The sequence below is a fragment of the Pleurodeles waltl genome, chromosome 1_2 (assembly GCF_031143425.1).
Source record: "Pleurodeles waltl isolate 20211129_DDA chromosome 1_2, aPleWal1.hap1.20221129, whole genome shotgun sequence".
NCBI classification, from domain to species: Eukaryota; Metazoa; Chordata; class Amphibia; order Caudata; family Salamandridae; genus Pleurodeles; species Pleurodeles waltl.
The window spans coordinates 326,223,751-326,241,829 of NC_090437.1; the positions used below are offsets into that span (position 1 = coordinate 326,223,751).

At 43.6% G+C, this 18,079-nt stretch overlaps 1 protein-coding gene across 12 annotated transcripts in view; it reads left to right on the forward strand.

The window, feature by feature from the left end:
- Nucleotides 1-18,079, forward strand: part of MPDZ (multiple PDZ domain crumbs cell polarity complex component) — a 1,044,214-nt gene that overhangs the window by 241,115 nt on the left and 785,020 nt on the right. For all 12 annotated transcript variants that reach the window (XM_069238948.1, XM_069238974.1, XM_069239000.1 and 9 more), the window contains exons 11-13: nucleotides 3,573-3,771; nucleotides 4,872-4,961; nucleotides 15,763-15,842. In XM_069238948.1, the coding sequence (XP_069095049.1) occupies nucleotides 3,573-3,771; nucleotides 4,872-4,961; nucleotides 15,763-15,842 (369 nt within the window). The remainder of the gene's footprint in view (nucleotides 1-3,572; nucleotides 3,772-4,871; nucleotides 4,962-15,762; nucleotides 15,843-18,079) is intronic.

The following is an 18,079-nucleotide window of genomic DNA, read 5'->3' on the forward strand; positions in this document are numbered from 1 at the left end:
CTATTCATTCCGCAGTCATGTTAAAGATATTGTCCTTGAGCAAGTGATGCCGGTCCTTATTGCACTTTAGGATGTCTACTTTCATTTTTCAGACCTCCCCGCCTACAGGCATTACCTGGAGGTTACTGTGAAGTGTTAGCTTCACTAGGGAAGTTAGAAGCCCATGTATTTCCAAATTTGGATGACGGGCAAGTAGAAGTGGGACCATGGGCACTAGTCAAGGGACATTTTCAGTGCTTTATGTCCCTCCTCCACAATTTTACGACAGATGCCCAGAAGTCTTTTCTTACCTTGATGAATACACTCACCTTCATAGTGGAGGTGCTGTAAACGAGCTAAGCCTCCCCTCCTCTGACAATTGTGAATATCTAAAAGAGGATTCTGAAATTTCTGACTTAAATGCTGATTTTGGTTCTACATATCTTATGCCTGCTGTGTATAATGACCTTGTGCACCCTGAGGTGCCATGCACCGGATGAATGGCCGGTGAGAGTCCAGCAGTGGTGCCTGAGAAAGCAGTGGCCACAGCACTACAGGAGCATTTCGACTTGGGTGTAAATCTTCAAGACAGTTCATCCAGGTCTGCACTAGTCTCTGTGGGCTCTAAACTACCATTCGTTCAGCTCTCTGCAAGCACCGGGTGCCATGATCCCAAAGTTTCCTTGATGGGCTAGAACACCTCTTTGACTATGTGACTGCCTTCGGTCTACATCGGAGAAGTGCCTGTAATGTAAACGTGCTGGAGGTCCTTCCATAAAAGCTTTTCTACCTTCAACCATGGGAAACACCATTCAGATACTGCCCGACAACACCATCAGTGTCTACTTTATCATTAGATAAGTTGCTTTGTAGTCATGGACCTAGTGTTGGAAGGAGGGCCACCTGTGACAGTGGGCTCACCAATGAGGGATGTTCATAGTGGCTGTATATCTTGCAGGATCCCTGAAGTGATAGACATGAGCTTCTCCCTACTGCTGTATCCGTACATTGATCTCTTCACCACAGCCTGAACCGAATTATCCTCAGCTTTATTCCATACTCCTCCCTCTGAATGACTCCCTGAAAGTCACCATGAAGTATTGTTGGTCACTGCATTTGCCATGTATGCCTATCCACCAGTTCCTCTTTTATCATAGGTCTTATGGAAGGTGTAAGAAGATCATGTACATCAGATTCTTACTTTCACAGACCTGGCAAGAATGATCTGTTATGCTGATTTCGTGGCACCCTGTATTCATCATCTTTTCCCCTCTCCTACACTTGATGGGCCTGCTCTCACCATAGAACGGTCAGGTCCTCTACGGAGTCTATGCCATTTTTCAGACACTGTTGCTGCATCACTGGAGATTGAGAGATGCCTGCTCGGATCTTTCTGCTTATCTTTTGAGGTTGTGGATGTCATCTTGCCTGCCAGAAAACCTGCCACGTTTATGCAGGCCACTAGAACAATTTCATCCAATGATGCATGGCAAAAGGTCTGGGCCCATTTCAATTTTACCTTTACAAATTTCTGGGTTTGCACTGTTGCTTGCCTAGAAATGTCTGGCAGTAGCTCTTAATAAAGGCTCCCCTATCTGCCTTCTCTGTTTCAGTCACCCCTAGTGGCATTTTTTCCTGAAAGGCTTTGCTGTGTTTGTACCCCTCCCCCGATCAATTTGTTGTTCCTCAGTGAAATTTGAATCGTGTTTTGACTTTTCACATTGTATCCCAAATCAAGCATATTCACAGTTGCTAGTTCAACATCTGTCTTCTGGCTTATGGATGTCAGTGACTTCAGCTGGGATAGTAAATGAACATCTTAGGGGTATAATGAATCAGTAACCTGTTTGAACGCATCCTATATATTTAAAAAACATTTCCAAAATAAATATTAAAACGTGTCTGTTTGGAATTAAAAGAAACCCTCACCATTTACTCATCAGTTGAATTTTAATGCATGGAAATATTCAGATGCAAAGTAGTATTTAATTAAATATTTCAAGTAGAGGTCAGAAGCACACCAGCATTGTTTCCCAGAGGGCCTCAGCAAGTCATTGTTTTTCAGAGGTCAGCATATATCTTGCAAGATGCACAACTTTTAATTGTGGTGACCTTGCAGGCTTTACATTTTGAATGTTGGCACTTCACCCCGAGTGCTTAGGTTTGACTCAGGACCCAACATGGTTGAATAAAATTGTTATCCCTAGGTTGTTGGGTCCTGAGCCAATTTTAATCCTTACTGCTACTCTCTTTCTCTTTCTCCTCTTTCCAAGCTCACTTTTTGGGTCTTGGCATCATCGAGTAAAGATCTCCGGCAAAGAGCCCCCCTGCGGGGGGTGCCCATCAGACATTGCAGCGCCAGTCTGACGAGGAGCAATTCAGATGATGAAGCATGACACCCATTGGAGTGTGTGAGGATTCTTGCTCCTAGAATTAGAACTTCTCCCTCCTTCTTCCTCTCTGGAACAGTGTATTCTGTTGTTAAGTGCATTGATTTAGGGAGGCTATACACTGGACCATTATTCCTCCCCATCCCTTCATTTGTTGATCATCTCACAGATTGAGCTTGTTCCGAATAGTGAATGTAAAAAATAACCCTATTGTCTTCAGTGCATTCATGCATATGGTCTTCAATTCCTTTTTATGGGCTTCTTTTCTTCAGTTTGGATTTTTTTGGTTTGATTGTTATTTTAACACTGAAAACTGAATGATGTATGAGAAGTGCCCCTCTTACTATGTATGTGTGCAAAGCTTTTGTTGTGGGTCTCTGGCATCTGGGCCTGATGTTGTTCCTAGTCAAAACTTTTATAACCAAATCTTATCTTTACATGTTCCTTTTCCTTTCTTAACTAAATCACATTAAACTTTTGGGAAACTACAGGCTGGTTACATTTACATACACTTGCATTTTCCTATAGTGCTGAACCAAATCTTTTATGGCCAGTGGCAGCCATTTGCTTGCCATGATTTACTGATTTACTTCTGTTCTTATTAGGTACTGGTTTTAGTTCTGCTTCTGTCTTTAGTATATATCAGCAATCTTTAAACCTGCCAGTCTTCCAAATACTTTGTGTAATTATTTTAGTTTGTCTCTTTTCAAAATGCATATTTATCAACATTTCGTTGTTGTTTTATGTTATAAAAATTGTGTTTTAGCCTCTTGAGAGAAGAACAAGTAACCACCTTAAAATGTAATTATTAGCAATAATCTATTTGTCATTAGAGACAGGCGGCTCTGTACTGTCATTGCATTCTAGTCTACGAGCCTAGGAGCATCATTTTTCAATGCTGTTGTGAATGTTTTTGTTGTCCCTTTGTTTCCTGTTGGAGGCAATGAGGTTATCCACTGAATGTGCAGGTTGCAATATGAAAGTAAAGAGAGTAATGGTTAAATAAAAATGTAAGTGAGGGTTAAAATACATACTTAGACAATTGTCTTGAGGATGGGTTGCAGTTGATGTGAATGGAGCAGTGTGACCAGAAAGGCTGATTTTTGTACTGAATAGATGAACTTCGGTAAATGCTTATATACATTGTCAAATATTTTATTTGGAGGATGGATGATTGTTTGCTGTCTGTGGTTCATTCCTCAGGTAGATGGAATAAATCTGCAGGGTTTCACAAACCAGCAAGCAGTAGAGGTTTTGCGACACACAGGACAGGTTGTTGAACTCACACTGGTCAGGAGAGGCCCAATTCAGGGCACTGTCCTTCTGCCTAATGAAGAACCCAGAGACGTGACCATAGAGAACGAACAACCATCACAGATCAAAGACTGTGCCACAGCTAAAGGTATCTTGCAGCCTCCTTGCTACACCAAATTGCATTTAGGTTCAATTGTTACATATAAATATATATATATATATATATTGTTTTTATTATTTTTGCATGTTGACAGTGAGGTCAGCTGCTATGTTTTTGGTGATCTATAAGCATCACTTGTGCATAGCTTGAATATTTCCGGTTCTGTTTTTATACAGCAGTCAATTCCAGTAGATGTTTGCTTTTGATGCAATCTTTTGGTAATTGCCACAACAAATAAGACACTTGAAAAACAAATTGTACGCATAAGATTGATGTACAGATGTTTTGTATCAAATCAATATTTTTCATAATGCTGATGCTGTGAATCAGATGAGATCATTTAATGCTGATGTACATTCCCAGGGACTATTATGATTCTTGTTTTAACAGTAGAATCTATGCTTCCCTTTTAATGTAGTATCCATGTATAGACCAATCACAGCATCAGTGCATACATGTGTGTCTCTTTTGCCCAGGTGGACAACCAGTGATTATTGGATATTTTTTGCATCACTTAAGTACCAGAACACCTGGTTCTAGTCTCTCCCCACATTTATCTTCAAATATTTTTTTTGAGGGCAGGGAGGTATGAAGGGCTCTTTTGTTTAGCTGTTTTAACTGCCAACACCCCAGTGGGAGATTGTTCCATGTGGTAATCTGTTTGTGTGAGGCACCTGATTATGATGCTTGCCATGAAAAGCTCGTGGGTGAGGGTCTCCTTATAACCAGTGAAGGCATTTTATAGCAGGGCCATGGAACTGTATAGGGACACCTCCCACCCTTCCTGACAGATGAAGGTAGGTTATTCTTTTCGATTATCATCCTACAATAGGAAAATTATATGGCTCCCACTCAAATGATTTTTTTTTCCCCCTCTTGGTAACGGTCGACTATTGTTCCATGTGGCCATTACCTTTCCCTGAAAAACATATTTGATTGTGTTATTACTTATCCACCCACAAAAATAGGCTACCTTAGATGAAATCCTGAGTTTGTTTAATTTGTCATTTAGTATTTTGTGTACAGCAACATGTCTTAATGTGAAAATTTAAAGGAAGAACTTGCCCATGTCATATTTCCTTTTTCAGAAACTGTGGAACAGCAGCAAGTTTCGCCAACGCCAATGATCAGCACTAGAGTGTCTGATGTTTCGATGGCAGACAAGCCTTTGGAATCAGGTTGGGACTGATTATATTATTCTTGCCATTGTCAGTTAAGGTATATGTTGAATTTAATGTGCTATGGAGGAACTGCTGAAGACTGGTGTATGCTTTTTTGTACCTATTGAACTGAAAGTGCGTTAGATGTCACTAAGAATGTCATATTTGTTTTGCCTATTGTAATGCTCTTACATTCTAGGATGTTTTAATTCATGCCATCATGGATTCACTATACTGTTCTGATGTCTGGAGGGTGTGAACATATAGATATGTTTGATCTCATTGAAAGTACAAGTGAAACAATCATTTGTAATGGAATGGGTCTTGCATTTTTTTTGGGTTAGAGCTATTGGCATTGTAAATTCATAATTGGACTTTTCTTGCCACATAAATTGGCCAACCCTGCCTCATAATTTCGTCTTTTAATTTAACTGAAGCACTTCCATTTATCTTCTTCCTCTATCAAAAAGATTGATAAATATCATATTAACCTTTATCAGAAATAGACTTTTGTTTTTAGAGTGTAATGTTGAAAACACCATAATCAAAATATAATTTGGGGCGGATTGGAGGGTGAAAGGAAAAAGGGATTCAGGAGTAAAGATGGAAAAAACGAGTGGCGTGATAACAGTGTCACAACTAACAGAAGAAATAGAGTAAACGTGTGAGACAAAAGAAAAAAGGGAAGGAAGCTAGCAGGCGAAAGATAAAAACAAAAAAAAAAGGAGTGTGAAAAGAAAGAAAAATTAACAATAGAGAAAAAAAGAGAGAAGGCGAGAAAAAAAAGTAGCGAAAGAACAAGGGCATGTATGTACTGACACATTGCCCACAGAAACAGAATGGGAAAACCCCTTTGACACTTCGGGTCCCGACAATTAATTTGTGGTTTCCACATACAGATGGGAAAAAAGGGATTTATAGTAAAATGTGATTTGACAGATAAATAAGAAAAACACCAAAGGAAGGAAGAAGGGAAGATCTAAAAAAAAAAAAAAAAAAAAAAGGGAAAAGACGCATACCGAGTCAAAAGAAGGAGCAAATTATAAAGACAAAGAATGAAGGGAACAGAAAAAATAGTGAAAGAATGAACGCCTGATGAATAAAAAAAGAGAGAAACAATACAAGGAAAGACATAACCAAGTTTTTGCAAGTTTGAAAGAGGAGGTAGCAAGAAGAAGAGGGAAGGAGTAGAAATAAACAGTTGAAAGAAAGAGCTAAACTGTTAACATTTGGATTTTAAGAGCTGGCAAAGGAAAGAACAGAGTGAGTTAGGTGAAACAAACTCTCCCAGGTAAAGATGGCAGCTAAGGATAGATTTAATTGGCTCCCCAAGTCAGAGTGTGAAACAGCAGGGGGGCACTGCAGAACAGCAGGAGGTGCATTAGCAGAATTGTATGTGAGCCCCAATACAGCAATATTAGGGAGCTTCAGTTCAGGATTGGGGGCAAAGACCGAGCTGTGTCCTCCCCCAGTACTAGCATAAAAGAACGGCAGCGAGTGAGGAATGAGAAACTGAGCGCTGAGTAATTCCTGATATTGGAATATTGGGGCGCTACAGGTTAGGGTTGAGGTGCACTGACAGAGTTGTATGTCGGCTGAAGTACTGGAATAGTAACAGGCACGCAAGGTCAGAAATGAGGTATGTGAATAGAGCTATGTGTGGAATCTAGTATTGGTGTGCCAGTGTTGCCGAGTGTTAACCTGGAGGTGCCCTGGTAAAGCTGCGAGTGGGGCACAATATGGGAGTGGCAATGCCTAGCCAAGCGAGGAGTCTTGAAGGGCGTGTGTGAGCCTTAGTACTGAGAAGAAATGTGCACTGAATGTTAGAATTGGTGGATTCTGGCAGAGCTGTGGTGTTTGTCATCAACAGTAGCATTGGATGTAAGACTTGAGGTGCACTGGCTGAGCTGTGTTTTGCTCTTTTGGATCCAGTATTGGCTTAGCAGTGGGACTGAATATTATAATTGAGCTGCTGTATTAGGGCTATATGTGAGACAGGGTCCCAGATTAGATCTGAGACGCACTGATGGAGCTGCGTCTGAGGTCCCAGTACTGGAACAGCAGTGTTTACTGCCTGCAAGAAGTGAGGTGCTCTGGCAGACAGCATGTTTGGGGTTCAGGCATGGTTGAGGGGCTTGGAGTGTGTGAACTGAGGTGTACTGATGGAGCTTTCTGTGAGGTCCCAGTACTGGAACAGCAGAGTGTACTGACTGCAAGAACTGAGGTGCTCTGGCAGACAGTGTGTGGTGTTCTGGCACATCTGAGGGCTTAGAGTGTTTGAACTGAGATGAAATGATGGAGCTGCAAGTGGTATATAAGAATGGAGCGGAAGTGGGACAGCAGTGGGCACTGAGGGCTTGGAAGGCGGTGCTTTGGCTGAACTGCATGTGGTTATTAGAGCTGAAAGAGCAGGGACACCTAACAAAGGTTTCCTAGGTGACATCAGTTTACATCTGGATGGGGGGACGTTCCTGTATGCTTGTTGGGGCAAAAGTGTAGGTAGTAGGTTAATTTACATGCCACTGAATTACTGAATTAGGAAAGGTCAGCCACATCTGACAAAGAAAGCAGAACATTTCAAAAAGTCACAGTTTATTCCAAAGTTCATGAAAACAATTTTGTGGTGTGCAGATACCACTGGCACTTTTGTTGCAGACCCTGATGTAAGAATCCCTGGATGGCTAGGCTGTAAGCAATTACAAGCCATCCTCCCTTGCTCTCAGCACTATGGACCACAGGCAGGCAGACCAATGCAACCAACATAACAGTCTAATTTCTACCCTTGTTTACAGCTAAGGTCAGAAACTTAGGTGCTCTGGCTGACAGTGTGTGTGTGTAGGGTTCCTGGCACTGGCACAACTGAAGGTTTGGAGTATGTGAACTGCGGTGCAGTGATGGAGCTGCACCTGAAGTCCCATTACTGGAGCAGCAGAGTGTACTGACTGCAAGAACTGAGGTGCTCTGACAGACAGCGTTTGTACGGTTCCTGGCACTGGCACAGCTGAGGGCTTGGAGTGTGTGAACTGTGGTGCACTGATGAGAGCTGTGTGCGAGGTCCAAGTCCTGGAGCAGCATAGTGTACTGACTGCAAGAACTGAGGTGGTCTGGCTGACAGCATGGGTGGGGTTCCTGGCACTGGCATGGCTGAGGGCCTGGAGTGTGTGACTGAGGTGCACTGATGGAGCTGCGAGTGGGATCTCAGTATGGGGCAAAAGTGGGCACTGTCTCTAAGGATTGCTGAGCCCTGGTAGAGCTGGGTTCCTAGGCTATAAGCAATTGAAAGCGAACCTCAACCCTTGTTCTCAGCACACAGACAGGCACACTTGATGAGGGAAACCCAAGCCAAGGTAGCTGAGATAGGATGCTGACTAACATAACAGCCTGATTTATAGCCTTGTTTACAGCTAAACTCAGAGGAAGAATGTTCTGCAAATGAAAAGGGAAGCTTCCCTGGACAGGAGCAGGAAACAAAGTAAAAATGTAGTCCCCTGCAGACCAGATAAACGGGACAAAGCGTAATTATACAGTAGTTGATCCCTGCTCCCACACAGAAGAAGGAGGGATCAAGAGGCATGACTGGCCACTAGCAAGCAAGGATTTTTAAGTGACACTGAAACTAACAAATTAAATAACTGGAAGCCCCCAGAAGAAGTATACTTAAAATTATACAAGAGGTTGTACGCTTACGCTCAACCTAAAAATGGAGAGTCTGTGTGTGGTAGGTAATACAGTAGAGGGACATCATTCAAAAATCTTTATAAAATAACCTTATTCCACATTGAATAAAATGTGTTTTCTCAATGATTGCATAGCAAACACCAGTCCTCAAGACAAGCTGACCTCAATGAGGCATTGAAGGCTATGTAAATCTATAAACATGGTAACAAATGTGATCCAGAAATTTGTTAGTAAATTGAATGTTATTAACATGAATAGAAGCTCCCCCCTTGAACTAAAACTCCACGTGACCAATACTACAGACCAACGTTTTCTAGAGGAGGTCATTGACCACTGCATGCTTCCAGTCTTCAGGAAAAGTGGCAGATGTTATGGAGGGTGTTGATGCTACTCCCAGGTTGTAGGTGTGGGTGCAAGGATCTGTAGAGACCCCTGAGTGGGTGGACTTCATGAACGTCACTATGTCTTCTCTGGTGACATTTTCCCATTTGGTTTTGTGATTATCTTGGTTTGTGATGGGCAATCAATCAATCCGTGATTTCTAAAGTGTGGCTAATCACCCGTAGGGTCCCAATGTGCTGTTTGTGGGCCTGCTGCTCAATTGAAGAGCCAGATCTTGAGGTCCTTCCTGAACTGCTTCAGTGATGCGGTCTGCCTCAGTTTGAGACGTAGCGTGTTTCATGTCTGGGCTGCAGGAAGGAAAAGGATCTTCCTCCTGCTGTGCTTTTCCAGATTTTGGGAACGGCTGTGAGAGCAAGCTTGGAAGAATAGAGATGTCTTTTGGGTACATAGAAGGTGAGGCAGTGGTTGAGGTATACAGGTCCTATGTTGTGTTGTGCCTTGTAGGTGTTGATCAGGAGTTTGTATGTGATCAACTTGTTGACTGGGAGCCAGTGTAGGTCTCTGAGGTAGAAGGAGATGTGGCTGTGTCGAACGATGTCTGGGATGATTCTGGCTGCTGCATTCTGGATTCTTTGTAGTCTTAATTGTAGTTTCTTGGTGATGCCGGCATAAGAGTGCCTTGCCATAGTCCAGTTTGCTAGTGACGACTGTGTTGGTGACTGTCTTCCTCCTGTCAGAGGAGATCCACTTGAAAATCTTTAGAAGGAGTTGGAGAGTATGGAAGCATGACGATGAGACAGCGTTGACTTAGCGGGTCATGTGTGTGGTCAGTGGGAGCGGGGGTGTTCCCCAGTGCGGTGAGCCACCAGGAGTTGTTCCATGTGGAAGGGATGAAGCTGATTACGAGAATCTCCGTCTTTTCTGAGTTGTGTTTGAGGCAGCTGGCTTCCATCCAGGAGGTGACTTCTCTCATCCCATTGTAGAAATGTATCTTGGCCTTTGTAGGGTAATCGAACAGGGAGAGGATCAGTTGGGTATCGTTGGCATAGGAGACTATGTTTAGCCCATGTTGTTTGATGATCTTGGCTAGCGGGCCATGTAAATGTTGAAAAGTGTTGGGCTGAGTGATGATCCTTAGGGCGCTCCACAGCATGTGCCTATGGGTTCTGACGCAAACTGTGGTATTCTGACACTCTGTGCTCTTCTGGTGAGAAAGGACCTGATCCATTCCAGTGCATTATCTTGGATGCCGGGGTTTTGTAGTCTGGCACAGAGGGTGGAGTGGGATACTGTGTCAAACACAGTAGAGAGGTCAAGGAGGATGAGTGCGGCCGTGCCTTCGTGGACTCATATCGTGCACATGTCATTGGTGGCCGCTAAGAGTGCTGTTTTGGGGCTGTGGTTGCTTCAGAATCCGGATTGGGATGGGTCTAGAATTTGGTGTGTCTCAAGGAATTCAGAGTTACTCGTTGACTCCCTTTTCTGTTAATTTGGCTGGGAAAGGGAGCAAAGAGATGGGTCTGTAGTTTTTCAGCTCCCTTGGGTTGGCAGCGCGTTTCTTGAGAAGCGGGTTGACTGGAGATGAGATCGCTAGACCTTAGTTGGGGTGCATAGTTGCTATAGATGATTGTGATTTTGTTGTGAAAAAAATCTGGCAGGTTGTTGCAGAGCTCTTGAAACGGGGTGATGCTGTTGACAGAGGCCGGTGTGTGGTGAAGTCAAGAAGATCTCCTTTCAGCTGTTGGCACTCCCTTCGAAGCATTTGGCCAGTGCTCTTTCCTAGGTGTCCCTAAGTTGCTGGTGGTAGCACCTGAGTGCAGCCTGGTAGGTGGCTCTGTTGGTGGTTTTGTGGCTGGGTCTATGTTTTCTAGCTCCTCTGTGTAGCAGCTGGCTTGCCTGTTGGTTCTTCTTTGGTTGTTGTGTTTGGTGGGTGCAAGGGAGTCTGCACAGTTTATGATCCAGGTCGTTGAAGTTGGTGATGTCTTTGTTGAGGTTGTCCGTGGGGCTTGTGTAATCCGTGCTGAGGAAGTTGAGCCAGCCAGCTTCTGAGATTTGCCCCTGGTGCAGCTGGGTTTGCCAGTGATGGTGTGCATTTTGACTTGCGGTGTGTTAATTTGGAAGTGGATGATTTAGTGGTCAGTCAATGTGAGCAGTGGCGAGGAGTTGTAATTGATGTTGTCATTGGTGGTAAAGATGAGGCCCAGTATGTCTCCTGTGTTGTTTGTTGGTTCTGTGATGAGCTGGGTTAGTCCAATGTTGTTGAAGCTTTCAAGGAGTGCTGTGCAGCAGGGGTCGGTTCTGTTTTCTAGGTAGAAGTTGAGGTATCAAAGGATAATAAAGGCTCTAGAGTCAATGGTGGGGGGTGAGGAAGTCTGTGATGATTTTGGTGAAAGTGACTCATGGTCGGTAGACAAGGGTTCCATTTAGGGTGCACTTTTCAGAGATTTGCAGCTGGAAGTGCAATTGTTCGATGATTGGGTTGTGCATTCTGTGGATGTTGAGCACATAATGAAGTCCTTGTAGATGACATGCAAGTCCTCCCCTTGACTTGTGAAGACTGTTCTGAGATGCTAATTTGTGACCAGCTGGGATTGCTGTGGCATTGTCAGGTGCCGACATGAAGTTGAGCGAGGATTCCTTGAGGTAGAGAAGGTCCAGTTTGACGCTACTCTGCAGGTCTCAGATTTCGATTGTATCTTTGTTGGTAGAATGTGTGTTCAGTAGCATGCATGTGATTGAGTCTTGAGGGCAGGTTTGCAGAGGCGTGTGGTGTTGGGTGTTACTGTTGGTGTCGCTGTTGCTTGCTGTGGCAGTGGGTGCTGGTGATGGCTTCGACTGTGGTGTGGTGCAAGGCAGCTGCTGTGGGAGTGGTATCCAGGGTTGAGCGAACGGTGGAGCTCTGTAAACATGATAAGGCCAGGGTTCCTGGTGCTGGGTGCAGTCCTGGTGCGGAGGGGCACAGAAGGGCTTGCGTGGCACCCCAGCGGTGTGCCCGCTGCCCGGACACACAGCAGCCACCAATGAGTAGGTCTTTGGACTGGGGAGGAGCACAGGTGGCTGCAGAGGTGTGGGAAAGAAGAGGCAGGAGACGTGGCAGGAAGAGCAGGTATGGAGTGGTGGGAGGCGGAAAGAATGCACGGGATGGGTCTGCGGAGAACGCGACAATGAGCAGAAGGTGAAGCACAAGAAGGGGTGCGAAAGCACTGAGAGGAGTTGGAAAACACAAAAATGATGAACGAGCACAAAGAGGAGTTGGAAAGTCCAAAAATGATGAAAGAGCACTAAGATGAGTTGGAAAGAGCACTAAAAAAGAGTGAGAAGGCACAAAAATGATTACAGCGCTAAGGAGTGAGAGGACAAAACAATTAAAAGTACAAAAAGGAGCAAGAGAGTACAAAATAGTACAAGAACACTAAAAAGGAATGAGCACAAAACTAGTCAGAGGACAAAAATAGGAGTGGGAGAGCATAAAACAAGTGAAAGCATACAAAAAACAAGTGAGAGCACAAAAACTAATACAAGATCAAAAGAGAAAGGGGTTCAGAAAGAAAGAAGGAAAGGAGCTGGACAGAAGAGGATGTCAGCGGGGAGAGAGCAGGAGGAGTATCACGGAAAGCTTAAGGTGAGTGAGCAAGACCCAAAAAGGCCTAGACTAGTCGAAGTGAATGTGTTAGCTTTTAGTTTCCTAGTGGGCTATTGCTTTCAGTTATGTTGTGCGTTTAATAAAAGAACGACAGAGAAAAAATATTCACAAAAGATGCACTCCTAAGTTCAAATATGGTGTACGAAAACACAGTTTGCAAGGCTGAATCCTGATTCTGATTCACATAATGTGGAGCAGTGGACTTTAATTTTCCACAGTGGATTTAAGAAAGAAATGCAGAATTAGAGCCAAAATGAGGAAAAATATGCAAAAGCACATTTTCATTTGATGATTTGGATTATGTGCCTTCTAGGTTTAGCCGCATTTGTAGATGAACACCCACAAATGTATTTTTGTATGTATTTACAGACCATTTCAGGTAGTCTCCCGCTCTGGGAGAGCGATCATATTTAATTCTGCCAGGGATTGATACCAACATCTTTTTGAGGAACTGAACGGGAAGGGAACATTCCCATATGTGCTAGATTGCAGAGGAATGGATTGCTGCATGGGAAACATTTTCCTTGCCAAAACAACCTTAAATATGCTGATGCACAGTTCCATCATATTAAAGCGCTCGATCTGATAGGAAGTCTGCACTTTCTCTGCAAGTTGGTATGCTCGCAAATTTATGTCTGTACGTTTTCAGGAATTTCTAGGTATTCTTTGCAAATCATAAGATAGTAATTTGTGCAGAACTTAGGATCAGTCCTGTGGGATGAAATTTCTGACTTCACAAATCCAAAGCTGTAGCAATCGGACCCATAGACAGGAAATAAACTTTGCTTGGGTCTCTTAGAATATTCCAAATTTAACATTAGGACACATGCTGTTTGTGTGCCTGGCAGTTAAGAGAGAGTGGCGTGAAAATACAGAATGTCCAGTTTGATGTTTTTAGTGTAAAGACCCTCACTCTAGGTTTCAGTCATTATATTTAATGTATTTATATGGTTTGTACACATCAGAATGATGTACAGTTACAAAGAAGCAATATCAAAAAGTAATTACAACAAAAATAATTGATCCGGCATAAATTACACCTATTATTCTTACTTGTGAATCAGGACATCCAACTCAATGTTAGGCTTTGTGTACATAGTGCAGGAAGACCCCCCAAACTGATGCAGAAATAAATACATTCATAATGATGTGTACCTTTCTGAACTAGATCCATGTTAACCACAGTTTCAGTTAGATATTACTATTACTCCTGATTACCCCAAAATTAACCTCATCCCTGGAAGCACTAGCTGATGCCATGTGCCTAAGCCCCCTATCAGGGCTATGTGGGTGGGTCCCTAGGTTCGGCGTGCAAGACTCCACCAGGACTCCTCTGCATTGACCTCTTCTGCTCCTGGCCAGTGGAACTGCTGCTGGACTTTACAGGAACCAAACAATCTTGCAACTCCTGAGACAACCTCACCTTGCAACATTTTTGTTCCGGCTCCTTCCAGCAATTGCAACAGTCCCAGGGCTGTGCATCCTCTGGGGTTGGTAAGACTTCAGCTGCATCAAAGAAGCAAGAAGGGATCTCCCTTGGTATGCATGAGTCACTCCCCTGCATTCGCAGGCACCTAAGGCAACGGCGTCCGACTGCTGGCATCTGCTATCCACTGGAGCTGCGTGGATCCTCCAGTGCAGGTGGTGGTTCTGAGTGGTCCTCTCTGATATCTGTTGCACTTGGGAGACAGGGAGCCCTTGCCTCTCATTGTAGGACAGAATCCCTGTGCACTGTGACTCTTGCAACAACCAAGGCTTGTTGACTTCTGCTCTGAGTGATCTTCAAACTCCAAGTCGATCCGGCCTTCAGCACTTCACCCTTGTAAGGTCAGTCTCCTCTCTGCTGCTCCAGCGACTTGGGTCTCCTCTCCAGGTGTGCTGACTGTACCTCACTGCAACTTACTGTGCCTTTTGCCAGTGGGTTGCCTGTGGGGGGCTACAACTGCTTCTGCTGGCTCTCCTTACTGCTTGGGTCAGCCCAGACTCCCCTCCAAGGGTCGAGTCCCTTAGACCTTGCTTGTCCTCTTCATTTCTGCAAATCCTCTTCTGCCCAGGTTTGCGTTGGCCAGGGCTTGTTGGCAGTCCTCCTGACCATTCACCCAACTGCAACCCGGTGACCGGCGTGGCACAGCTTCTGCACAAATTCAGGGACTCCTCTGCATCTCCTGGGCTCCACAACTGGGTTTCGCCTTACCTCATCGACCCAGATCTTAATCCACTGGCAGATGGCCAGTGGCTCCTGCCCCACTTGGACACTCCTGCATGGACTGGACTCTGTCCCCTTCTTTTGCAGGTCCTCTTCATTCGTAATCCACCGTTGGGTCCCACTAGACTGGTCCTGTTCTTGCAAGGTTCTTTTTCCAAGTCCCTGTGTTAGTAAAAATTACCTCTGCTCTCCTGGGTGAAGGGGATCATCTAGGTACTCACCTCTGCGGGTCCCAAGTTCTCCAGCTCCCTCCTAATGACTCCACAACCTAGGGTGAGGGACCTAACTTTGCATTCCACTATTTTAGTATATGGTTTGCCATCCCCCCAATAGGGCTTTAGCTATTTTCTGCTAATGCTTGTTTTTTTTGTATGCTAATTGCTAGTACTTACGCTGTGTGTGTATATAGGGTATACTTACCTCCAGTTGGGGGACTGCCCATACGTAATCTAGTTCAGTAATAAGGTACCTTTATTTTTGATGTGTGTTTCCTTTCATGTGAGATAAGTTACTGTGTGACTACTGTGGTATTTCAAGTGCTTTACATTCCTCCTAGATAAGTCTTGGCTGCTCACCACAGCTACCTCTAGAGAGCACTATAAAGTGCAAACACCATAGGTGTCCACCATACACCAGGCCAGCTTCCTACACCCCCCACCTCCGGACTTACTCAGGAGCTCTCAAGCCAGCGTACTGTGCTGAGGGTCCACCTGGAGCTCTGGGCCTCTTGCGGGGGCTGCTGAGGCCTTTGTTACGCCATTGATGTGTAAGGGTGAATACCTTAGCTTTTTTATATATATGCTCGGTGATGAATCCTGCGTGAGAAATACCTACACTCTGTCGAACGTGAGTGCTCTGCACCATTATTCCACGATAGCACTGTTATGTATTGTTGACGTTGCTAGTAATGTTCGTGAATGTAACCTCTGTTTTCTTTTTATGGCAATTAGGGTTTGAGTTAACTTCAGCAGAAGAAGAGGCAATACAGAATAGGTGGCAGAGGATTATGGGGGGAGCATATGAAATTGTGGTATGTATTTGACAATATTTATACGTATTTAGTGTGTATTTACATTGATGGTTATTAAATACTGAAAAACAATTTCTGAAAAACCTTCTAATACCCTTCATCGCATATCTGTTTTCGCACATTCCACTCCATATTTATTTTCCTAATTGTAACAATTGCGCTATAGTGACATGTATAACAAACCGCTGTAGAACTTCAGGCCAAGGAAATATTTTCCTGATAAATACACAATTTCTGTGACAGCAAGTAGGTTCTCCCTATGTTTTGTACTTGCTACTCGGCAAAACATTAACTACTCCTCTTTGTCACAATGACAAGAGAACCCATGTTCTTGGCATTTGTCCTGAAATTTCTTAATTATAGTTCTTTCTACTGCTGACCTTTTTGTATTCAGATGTATTGCTGAGTGCAAGCAAATCCAGTCAGAATTTGAGGAAAGAATAGCATCCTGTGAGTGGCACCGAAGGTGTCAGGTAAAACCTACATGTTATGAGACCAAAAACCTATGATCCTGTTTCTTTGCCTGGGCCTCTGGTGGATTCTCAAGGAGTTCCACTCCTCTGTTTAATGTTTGCTCACCAGAATTCAAGTCAAGTTGTGGTTCAGTCCAATTCTTTGTTGGGTGTTTATTTTTCTTAGCAAGCGTGCAGGAACTTATTTTTTGTGTGATTGTCTACACAATATTTCGTAATAACGTAACCTCTGCTGAGAGTTCTTACATGTTTTTTTAAATGTGTTTCGTTCAAGTATCTGTCAGCTGCACAAGTGTGCCCTCACACTATAACTTGACATTATTCAAGGTGACCACAGCATTTTGAATATGTGGCTGTTGGGACTGACCTTACCATTTCACTTACATTGTGCCATCTTTCAAGACCTGTGTACAGTTCTTCGCAAGCATATACTGGTTTAGCATGCGTCTTGGTACCAAACCACCAGCTCCATACTTGTAGAAAGCAGATTCACCGGTTATTTTATTTTGATTACTGTGAAAGTTTTTGTCCTTAAAAGGTGTCCGAGGGAGCAGGCAGCAGGGACAACTTAGTCAGCACTTGGAGGGAGCCAGCTTCTTCTTCCTTCCTGAAGGTGCAGGAGGTAACTGCGTCCCTTGAGTGTTTCCGGGACGGTCCGTGGGAAGAGCAAAATCTAGACCTTCTGCTGTGTAATATATGTGTTATATCTTCTTTTCAATGTGACATTCATTAGGAAATTTAGATATTTATGCTAGCGAGGGACACTTCCCTTAGAAGACACTTTAAGATATGAAGGCTCATGAGCTTTTTGTTTTCCTCTTTGTCATATCGAGAACAATGTGTAATACAGAAACGGTGATCCTTCCCTTTGGCCTGAACTGCTTGTGTAACGTGACTTCTACAATAGTAAGCATTAACCTTTCAGCATTTGCGGTAGTATTGGTTCCTTTCAACGTTGTTGACGAATGTGGAGCAGCATCCATGGATACTTTGTTCCCTTTCTCAGTGTGGCCATTTTTCACATTTTCAATGTTTGTTTGGTAACCTTATCTTTAGCGGAAGAGGGGTGCAAAACTGAAACTTGTATCAGAACAAGAATACATAGAAACGATATCTGAAATGAATATAATTGTTTTACCGTCTATTTTGCAATAACTTGCTTTCACTCAAAGCACTTTGGACTGTATCACATGAAATCAGGGCTAACATAAAACACAGTCTCGGCCACAGCTTTGAGCTAGAAAGCGGCAAATAGATGGAGCTGAGCTATTTTATCACCGTAGCTGGTGGTAAATGGTTGCTCGCCATGGATTGTTTGGAGATGTGTGCAGCTTTCATCTGGAAATATAGCAGCATTTGTTGATCTAGCTGGATTGCCCAATAGGACATGACACAGTAGAGTACAGAAAGCAACATAGCAACCCACATAACAGGCACCACAGAACGAAACAGTGAAAACTGAATGCAAGACAACATCCACAGTACACTACAGGAAGTCAAATTGAAATAACGTAGCACAGAAAATAGCAGCACATCACCACAACAAAATCCCACACAACAAATACATACAAAAATATTTGTGTTGCACATTACCACTTTTAGAATGTTTTTTTGATAATACCGCAGTAAAAGGTGTTTGAAGCAAGCCCTTCTTTAGCTTACCACCAAGTATATGACGTGGCACCAATAAAAAAAAGGTTTAGTGATCCAACAGACGAACCTGAAGAGGTTGTTAAAATTGAGTTTGCCACAGAGAAAAGAGTT